The sequence below is a fragment of the Haemaphysalis longicornis genome, unplaced genomic scaffold, assembly GCF_048455015.1.
Source record: "Haemaphysalis longicornis isolate Haplotype H1 unplaced genomic scaffold, Haemaphysalis longicornis Haplotype H1 scaffold_17, whole genome shotgun sequence".
Classification (NCBI taxonomy): domain Eukaryota; kingdom Metazoa; phylum Arthropoda; class Arachnida; order Ixodida; family Ixodidae; genus Haemaphysalis; species Haemaphysalis longicornis.
In genome coordinates, this window is record NW_027526276.1 from 3,065,132 (window position 1) to 3,074,795 (window position 9,664).

The 9,664-nt window shown below is 45.1% G+C and overlaps 1 protein-coding gene across 2 annotated transcripts; it reads left to right on the forward strand.

The window, feature by feature from the left end:
* The first annotated feature begins 758 nt into the window (after positions 1 to 758).
* Positions 759 to 8,948, forward strand: LOC144166390 (uncharacterized). Of its 2 annotated transcripts, none has more exons than XM_077695904.1 (3): positions 759 to 926; positions 5,200 to 5,287; positions 8,286 to 8,948. In XM_077695904.1, exons 2-3 carry the CDS (start codon positions 5,215 to 5,217, stop codon positions 8,834 to 8,836), a joined length of 624 nt encoding a protein of 207 aa, XP_077552030.1. In that variant the 5' UTR covers positions 759 to 926; positions 5,200 to 5,214; the 3' UTR covers positions 8,837 to 8,948. The 2 variants fall into 2 exon arrangements, with proteins under 2 accessions (XP_077552030.1, XP_077552031.1); XM_077695905.1 differs by lacking the exon at positions 759 to 926 and adding an exon at positions 996 to 1,023.
* Positions 8,949 to 9,664: the final 716 nt, after the last annotated feature.

Below are 9,664 nucleotides of genomic sequence, written 5' to 3' on the forward strand. Positions count from 1 at the left end.
ACCACTCAGGGTCTGATGAAATCCTGCACGGCCGTGTTTGGACTCACTGACCGCAGGGCGAAAGGTTATATTCCAATACAAACGCATCATGTGTGGTGTGACAAAAGCTTCATCTGCATATGGGACACAGTCGTGATAGACCATATTTGACTATCTAGTTCTTTGGTATACAGGACGACACGAAATTAACGCGGCAGTACGGTTGTGAATATACCGGTGTTTTTACTAATATATGCTTTCTGTTTACGCTTTGTACGAGCGCTCCACTTCTTACAGGCGCAAAAGACGTGTGACATCAAAAATAAAAGGAAAACGACTGTAAGAAAAGATCGCACCCAATGCCTAACGATGTGAGGTGCTGGTACTCTCCGCAACCACGTTTGCTGGTGCCATTCGCTACGTTCTCCCCTTAGTCTCCTTAACAATGAAGCCTCTGCTCTAAGTGAAAGGGTACTCGCTCGGAACAGTCCAATTAGGCGGTATATTAGTGCGCTCTACGGATGTCTTGCAGACGGAAACACAGCATAACCAAATGTTTGGTCTGCGCAGCGTTGATAAAAGATTATTGGGTATGAACGTGGCAATGTGATACACGATGTTTTTGTCTTCTGCACCGGATGCGGAGTCAAGCAAATGTTATTGGCATGTTCGCATCCTGGCGGACGTCCTGAGGGGTGGGAGCTCTCGCTTTGTGTTGCGTCTAATTGCGTTCCCGATATGGTGCCCCAAGTCTAGAGAAACACGACTCTTATCAGAGCTAGCAAAAGCCCGGCTGCGAATGCATATAAAGCTGTTTATCACACATCGGCGGCAAGCTTTTTCCCAAAGGAAACTCAGTACGCCTGGCGTCGTCTTAGTTGGCGGGAATTCTTCGACTCTGAATTTTGGAAGCGGGAACATCCGGATTTTAGGATCACTTCTTGGATGTAAGTTCTCACAAAATATTGCGGCGAATGATATGCATGATACCCGCTGCACAGGAAACACTTTGTGGCCTTGTAGGGGGCTGGTACATCTATAAGGGTAAGCTAAGAAATGTCTACGATCCACTTCAGCTTCAAAATCAGGAAAATAAGTAAATGACCTTAACTAGCAAAGATGTTACCCAAAAAATGTCGTCGCCTTTGTGACTTCGCAAGATGAAAGCACCAAGAGTAGTATTGCGCGATAACACAGCTCAGGTCCCATTTTTTTAGTCAAAATTTTTCGGACATTTTATTTTGCTAATTTTCCCGGGATTTCGCGATTCGTCATTCCGGTTCACTTTAGGAAAGATTTACGGACCTTCCTTAGGGGGTATGAGTAGTTTTTAATACGGCTACTGGTTCGTTAAATGCGTATTACTGACCTCATTCTGAGTTACTGATGCTGAAGTCATTCATTATCTGCAACGTCCCAACCGATGCTGCGCTGTGTCGGGATGGGAACATGGGTTTCGTGCAACTCGCTGCCTACTTTAATTATTTCTCTCACCCGGATGAAGTGTAACCGTAACCGGTGCCGCAAAGGGGCAAAAAATTAATAAAAAACATTTCCGGTGCGTAATGTAGCCAAGTTTGCCTGCGTGACGATTATTCGCCATAAAATAGCGTTCAACCGCTTCGTTTCCGATTGCGGGTCTGTGGGTAAGAACGGAGATTAACTTCCGCCAGACACGCATTCACTATATTTAAAGACTCTGACGAAAGTATTCTCCGTTCAATATGACGTATTAGGAAATGCAACGGTGTCGTATTTCCCAAGAAAAGGAAACATCATTCTCAAACAGTTACCGTACGCATGTCAACGTATAACTAACCTTGCGACATTCTGTGCGCTTGTGGAAGCATTGTGGCGGAACGGTGCGACATGTCTTGGAGTAGTTACAGTGAAATAGATCTGGAATAGCGTCCTGCAGTAAATGCTTCGATTCCCGGTCGCGGCGCCCGCTTTTCAGGTGGAGGCGAAAAGCAAAAACGCCCATGTGTACGAGATTCGGCGCACGTTAATGATCCTCAGGTGGTCAAAATTAATCCGCAGCCCTCCACTACGACGCGCCTCATCGCCTGCGTTGCGTCGGCGCGTTAACCCTACAATCAATCAATCAGTTCAATGTGCCACTAACATGTGTACCACTCGGCAAATGATACAGTCCCGCATCTTGTATACGGCTTCGGTGCCCGTCCTAATTACGGGCACTTTGTGCAACTATATTGATATTCGTGGGCAAGTTCTCGGAAAAACAGCGCTGTGAAACTGCGAATTTGTCTACTGCGAAGTGTGTTCAACTTTTTAAACCATCATAAGCTAGGTGCATAACAGATGTTTAGTAAGTGAATGTACCTATCTAACGTTATATTTGAATAGAAGATGGTTGTTCAGACCCGAAAAAGGTTAGCTAAAACAAGTAATCAAAAATCACCCAGTACATCAGTTGAAAAATCTGAAATCAAAAGACTGCGACGCCACGGTTTATGCAGAAACTATGACGATATTGGCATAGGTGCATTGCGTCGCTTGATAGGTATATCAAAATTGTCTACTACATCAAGCGGCAGGTTTAAAACAGCGCTGCTGGCGCAATTTCTAGTCCCACCGTAAGCGCCTTAGTTTGTTACACCCGTCATTTTTATACCGGAAAGGGGGCTATATCTCAGGGTTTTTGTTCCCCTAGTACTAACCACACATGTGTTAGTACTGTTTTGCCCTCACACTCGAGGAAATTGGCTCGAATTGGTTTCATTCACTGAATACATGCCATAGAAATAAGTACGGCGTTTTACTACGAATTCGTTCCATCTTTAAAGAACGAATTTCTTGGGAAGTCTGATAAGCTGCTTACAAGCTTTCGTATTGTGATATTTTAACAAATGTGGATGTGGTGTCTGAGTACAGCTATCCCTAGTACTCAGCTTCGATTATATTGAAGCAATCAGTACAGCATTGTAGCAAGCGAAAAAATGTCAATATATTTTGAGTAGTGTCTGGTTGCTCAAACGCAGCGTTTTTGTTCTCATCATCCAAAAGAAGGCTTCAAATATAATAACGTTTCGCTTACGCCACGAAGCTACCCCTAGTAGGCTGTTCTACGCAACGTAGCGGAGAGGTCCGGATAAATCTCGGCCACCTGGTAATATTTACTTTCCGCCGAAACCCCCGTACAAGGGCGTTTTCTGTTTTTGCCACCGCCTGCAAAACAGCCACTGCGCCGGGATCAAAACCCCGTCTTTGGGCGTAGCAGCCCCACTCCTTAGAAGTGTACACCGCGGTGGGTAACAGAAAAACGTTGAAACTGTATTTGATGTGACAGCGGTATTTGCACCCATTTGATAAAAAATAACAATTTAGCAGTTGTAAGTCTGTGGCTCGACTCCACTGTTTGTTGAAGGTGCGACATTTTACTCGCCCAATTAACGATAACCAGACAGGAATTCTGCGCCCAAAATTCTTGATAACAAATCGACATGGCTGCAATTTTTTTAAAATATTTGTGTAGTGTTTGTATGAACGAGTTGAAGACCTCTGAACAATATTTGTTTGGTAAGCACCTTGGAACATGCGCGCAGTCCGGAAACTGGTCTCGGCATGTGGTGTAAAAAATTGTTCAACTTATATAAAACGTAAAATTTCTCGCTGTGACCAGACCTTAGTATCACAAAACCAGCTTTCGCACATATTATTAGCACAGCTCTTTAGGCTTTTAGTTGCGTGGTTGAGCGTTACCACGAAGCCAAGCCAAGCCGATCGCACGTGATCGTGCGCCGCGTGAGGAGTGCGCGGCATCGTCCAAGCTTGCGCGTGGCCTTGCGCCACTGGAGGAGCTTTAGACAAAAAAGAGCACAAAAAAATTTAAGCCGTTCCAATCAATGTGAAAGTGGTCGTAAGTGCAGAGCAGTGATTCGCCATAATGGGCTGTAGCGCCGTTATCCGCTCCACACAACGCATTTCAAATTTCCCACCTTCGCAGTGCTAGCGCGCTCCCTGCCTCAAACTGCGCCAGCGGAAGTTCTCTTCTCTTAGTGATTTTCCTCCCGAACTTTCCGGCATTTCACTCCACTTTTTTTTGCTTAGTAGAAACCAACACAACGGGCGCTCTTAACTAAAAGAACGCGGGCGCTGCCGGTTACATACGTATAATGCAAACTCGGTCTAGTTGGTACATTACGAAAACGAAAACTGCGCATAAAACGAGGACACCCTGCGCCCTGTGTGTCAAGTCGTCTTCTCTTCTAGCCTCGTTTTATACGCAGTTTTCGTTTTCGTATTTGCGTATATTTTGCCTCAAATGTACCTGCAGTTTTCTTTGCGCTAAACAACGGGGAGATGTAGGACCAGCACCAACGGTTCACGAGTTTCCAATGCTTATGACTATATAAACCGCTTGGCTTTCGAAGCCTCTGGGGTACGCCGCGAACGACAGCGTTACTGCGGGACGCCCTGTTTCTCTACTTGGGTCCAGAAAGCGAGCTACAACGACAAGGCGCGGCCCTAAAGTGGCCGTGGGACTCGACATGCCTCGAGTCGGCCAGCTCGACTTTCGAGAACACTCTGCCCATCGTTCGTGGCGATATCTCTCGCGTGCTGTTCTCCTCGCCAATTTGCGTGCGTTCGCGCATGAACACGCCGAATTCGGGAAACTGGTCGCAGTAGGTTTTAGCGCGTGGTAACGGGGTCCACTTTAGGAGAGACGTGAAAGACTGCGAACAAAGCGACCTGGGTTTGCCAGTCATGCAGAACTTTCAGCGGCAAGTTTGGAAATCCCCGTGAGGTGCAACATCCGGGTCCCCGACGAAGGGAGAGTGGCCGCCAGCTCAGCTGTTTCGTCAGCCTTAACTGCTAGTGCAAGATGCGCTAAATGATTGTGTACGCGCGCTGAGACGCTGTGGAAGGGCAACAGTTTTTTTTTTACTTTTCATCCTCCTGATCTTTTCCCTTCCCGGAAAAGCGAAACGGTGCGTGTTTAGAGCGAGGATCGTTTCTAAACGTTGTTGATCAGGCAGTCTGGAAGATATTGAGCCTCGTTGTGATCAAAAAAATACTGCAGGCGCTTTGTGCGAGAGCACAATTATTACTATATCTGCAGTGGTCAATCCATTGAGTTACCTTTGTGAATTTCCTCCATGTTTCCCATGTCTCACGTGTTCACATTAAGTACCTTTTTCCAGTGTTGTTCTACAAGCGGAGGCTTCAATTGATCAGAGACCAACAATTTTCTTTCAGATCGCGCCAGCGAGGATGTCTCCCGTAAGCGTCCTGGCGTCTGTTATTTTCATGGCGGCTGCGGCCACTGCCATGCATTACAGAACAGGTAAATACGGGTCTCATTAATTAAAGGCGGGAAATTTCTTTTTAAGAAGTGAAATCCTTGTACGAGGACTGCGCACTCGTCCTCCGCACTAGTATCTGCATTGTGGCATCTTATGGAACCAGCATGACGCGCACACAATGCAGCAGTAAAGTTACGCCAGAGGAAGCATGTTGCTTTGGCATTCAAAGCACGTAAGCAGGCTGAAGTACACCTTGAAAGAAGCGTTCCGTTAACTGTAGGCGTAGAGTACTTGAGAAGACACCAGCCTCTCACCGAACCCCGCTGGCTTCGATTGAAGTTCCGGCCAGAGACGGCAAGTGTCATTGTTATCAGCCAAGCCCCTTGAGGGGTATGTGGTCAGGGTGATAGCCATGGGAACCACCATACCAAGGCACTGGGAAAGCCTTCTGCAGTGTCCCACACACGCGTATTCACAGCCTGTTCCGCATCCATCCACAGCCTGTAAGTAGACAAGCGGACTTCAGTGCTCCTCGAAAGCCATGCTTCGTGCGGATTTGATGTAAAGTTTAGACACTGGCCAATAAGCGCGTACCTAGGTTTGAGTACCGCTCACGCGGTGAATTTATTTCTCTTTTAGTTAAAGGAATGTGGAATTCTGGGGATATACGATGTTCGAACGCCGGTTTTTCTTTTCTTGCTGGAGGGGGCCACATCCTCCCTTCCCACTGGAAAATGTGGTGTAGGCGACACGCGGTCTTAATATCCACGGAAAAACATTTTCGCATACCAGTCAGCCTAAACTAGACAGGTGCAACCATACTGGCAAAGCTCGTGGGAAAGAAGCGGAACTTCCTCACCGTTCCAACAGTGGGAAAGCATGATTCCACTTTGATTCAACCAAAATCTTCCCATCCATAGAAGTGGTGTTGCTTCTGCCGTGGACTGAAATAGACGGATTATTATTTTTTCTCCTCCATTGCTGGAACTTGGTTTCTCCACGGTTCTGTTTAACCAACTGATAGTTGCCTATATTTGAAACTGTTTACTGTGATTTGTTCGTCTTATCATTTTTTTCTACACTCTTGTCTTTATTTTTGTCATTTTTCTGTCAAAGTTTGTTGCTCTGCTTGTTGTGTGTCTTTACAACAAGCAGAGCCACAAAAGCATATTCTTTTTTTTTTACCTGTACCCAGGCTCCACCTGTGCTTTATTTATGTAAATTTTATTACTTCAATTTGTGTGTGTCTTGTCGCTTGTTTGTTTCTTGCAATGTGTTTCGTGTATTTTGTTTTTATGTAACTATCCGTGCGCAAGCACTCAGGCCTTTGGCTGTTCCTGGGCACGTAAATACACATGATCGATTGATTGAACATGATTGAGTATTATTATTATTATTATTATTATTATTATTGTTATTATTATAATATTTATATTATTATCAATTGCCAGAGCGAGAAATACTATATTTTTAGTGCGCAAAACAAGGCCGATATATCGTTCTTATCGTCTAAAAATGCATAATCAACCACTTTGGTCCCCCTAATACAGCTATTCCGCAAAGTTTATAGGTAATCATAATCCGGGGCCAGCCAGGGGAGAACCCACCCGAAAGGGTACCTAAAACTTGTGCTCTTGGCAGGAAAGAGAACACTTTACCAAGACATGCTTGCTGGGTTTGTGCTTTCGTGTGCACGAGAATGCCGCAGCTGGTTGAAAAGGCATATTATCGGCAAACGTGATATTATACCGCGTTTGCGGTCGGGGTTAGCCAACTGTCCATGAATTTTCACGTGTACTTGATGTGCCTAAGCGCCACACGGCAAGTTGTTAAGCAAATTACAGTGTTTAGGATTACCTACAAAAAATGGTTCACTGCATTCAGACTTATCTTCAACATAGACGTCAGAATGTAGTGATTAACAATTTCTCATCAAGTCTCCGTGTGTCTTCCGGAGTACCACGGGGAAGTGTGCTAGGGCCACTTTTGTTTTTATTTTTGTTCATGATTAGGTTCCGTCATTCCAGAAAATGTGCCTGTGCGTTTGTTCGCAGATGATTGTTTAATTTTTAAAGCAATTTCTTCACCGTGTGATCATGTGGACACAAGAAGCACTTATCGTTAACGACAACTGGTGTCAGAACTAGGGCATGCAGTTAAACACTCAAAAAACTGTGCTACTACTTATCTCTAGGAAACGTTGTCCCAGTCAATTCCACTATACTTTAAGGGGCAGAAACATAAATAATGTGGATAAATATAGGTTCTTGGAAGTAACTCTCACAAGCAAACTAACTTGGTCAACCCACATATTTGACATTACCACTTCTGTGTTACGTAAGATATCGTTTCTAAAAAGAAAACTAGCATACGCATCCTTGCGCACTGAAATTCTAGCCTATAATGCGTATGTTCGGTCAAAGCTGGAGTATACTTCCATTATTTGGCATCTCCATACCAAGAAAGATATTACGAAATTGGAACGTATAAACAGGAAAGCTGTTAGGTTTGTTTTTGGCTAATATCGCCGGCTTGATTACCCGACCACCCTAATGCAATTAAACGACCTTTCTACTCTAGAACCTCGCAGAAAGTTCAGTCATCTTTCCCTTCCTTACGATTGTTTGTCTGGTAGTGTAAAAACTGATCTTTCTGACAGGGTTAAACCGCTATCAGCACAACGTACTCCTCATGGTTATGATCATTGTCTAACGCCAATTTTTGCCGATCAAATGCTTTAATTATAGTTTCTTTTCCTATAACTATGGAAGATTGGAATTATTTGCCCTGTGGGTTCTTTCATTCTAACAGGTTTCCTGGGGACCTGGAGCGCCATTTTCTTTCTTAACTTTCGTTTCAGCCGTATTGTTGTCTCGTGTTTTTTACAACTATTTTTTCATGTACCCACTCCTCCTTGGGCCAGCACATCCGCCCGCAGTATTGTCAAATAAATCAATAAAATTTATCCCTACTGGAATGGGAAAGGGACTGTGAAATCGCATTTGCAATTCCCTGTTTCAACACTGGTAATTTTTTCAGACGTACCGTGTGACTTCAGCGGCTTCAACCCCAACCTCGCCGTTACAAGACTCATCTCGAAGTTTCCCAAGTACGTAACCTTTGGCCCTGAAGGATTCACGGAAATTTTCCCAGGATTCGAAGGCGGAAGGCTCAACGTCAGTGGCTTCCACAGGCTGACCCAGTACGGCCCTGCGCTGCCCTACTGCACGAACGGAAGCCGCTTCCTGCAATTTGAGCTTGTCAACGACGATGATGTCATCATGTCGACGCCCTGGAGAACCTGCTCCGGAAACCAAGGAAGCATAAGTCTCCGCACCGAGTTTTCGCGCTTCACTGTTCAGCTAGCTGTTGGAAGGGCAGGTTTCAATGACGACGTGGCTCTGTCATACCAGGGACCCACTGTCCCCGTGTCAACTGTGAACCCGTACCTCGTCGTTGACGGTGCCGGCGATGCATTGAGAGTCGTTGCTGGAACCCTCAGCAAGATCTTCAGTCCAATTACCCTGGAGTTGTGGCATAATCAGTTCTTCTCCAACTTCTATGTCGCGTTGAAGAAGGCTTTGGAGTGAAATTTACTGGTATAACCTACAATCTGCATTCACGGTTAAATCCAGCATAAATAATCTTTCTAAATGTAAGCAGTATTCGTATCGAGTGCGAAATAAAGCAGAAAAAGGCGAATGTTTTGGGGTTTCAGTTCTCAATTAATAGTGGAAAACAGTAACACAAATGTATTACGCAGGTAAGGGGCGGCACCGAAACATGGCCTGGAATCCTAAATATGACCGCGCCTATGTTCCAGGGAAGCACTTATAAGCACCTAATTGTCCTCTCAGTTCGTATCACCACCATACCCGCGTATTTGATTCTCCCTCGACTGGGATGGTCGTCTTCAACGGGAGGCTGTCAGGAGAAGATGGCGAAGATAAGCATACAAAATTATCCCCGTATCTGCTCACTTCCTTGCAAATGTTGTCTAAACACGACAGTAGAGACGTCACCCCTGTACGAGAGTAGAGCTGTCACCCCTGCAACTTAAATCCATTTATTTTACCACGTTGCACTGCTCCAGCGCACTCCGTGTGCCATCCACTGCAATCTTTCGTTATGGTTGAACTTCTTGGAATGCCGCCAGGAGAGATAGTGTTGCAGGCGACAGCGGTAGACGGCGTATTGTTTTCCACTTCCTATTGCAAAAACGAAGCAGCCATGTATTTTTAAGTACAAGAACACTGCAATTATCACAGGTATTCATATTCTGCCTCAAATACGCGTAATGCGTTGTTTGTTCTAAGCAGTGTTGGCGAGCGTGAACATTACCACTAGATTGAAGAGTTTAGCAATATACTTTGCCTATATAATCATTTCGTTCAACAAATTTTTCCAAGCGGCTGAAT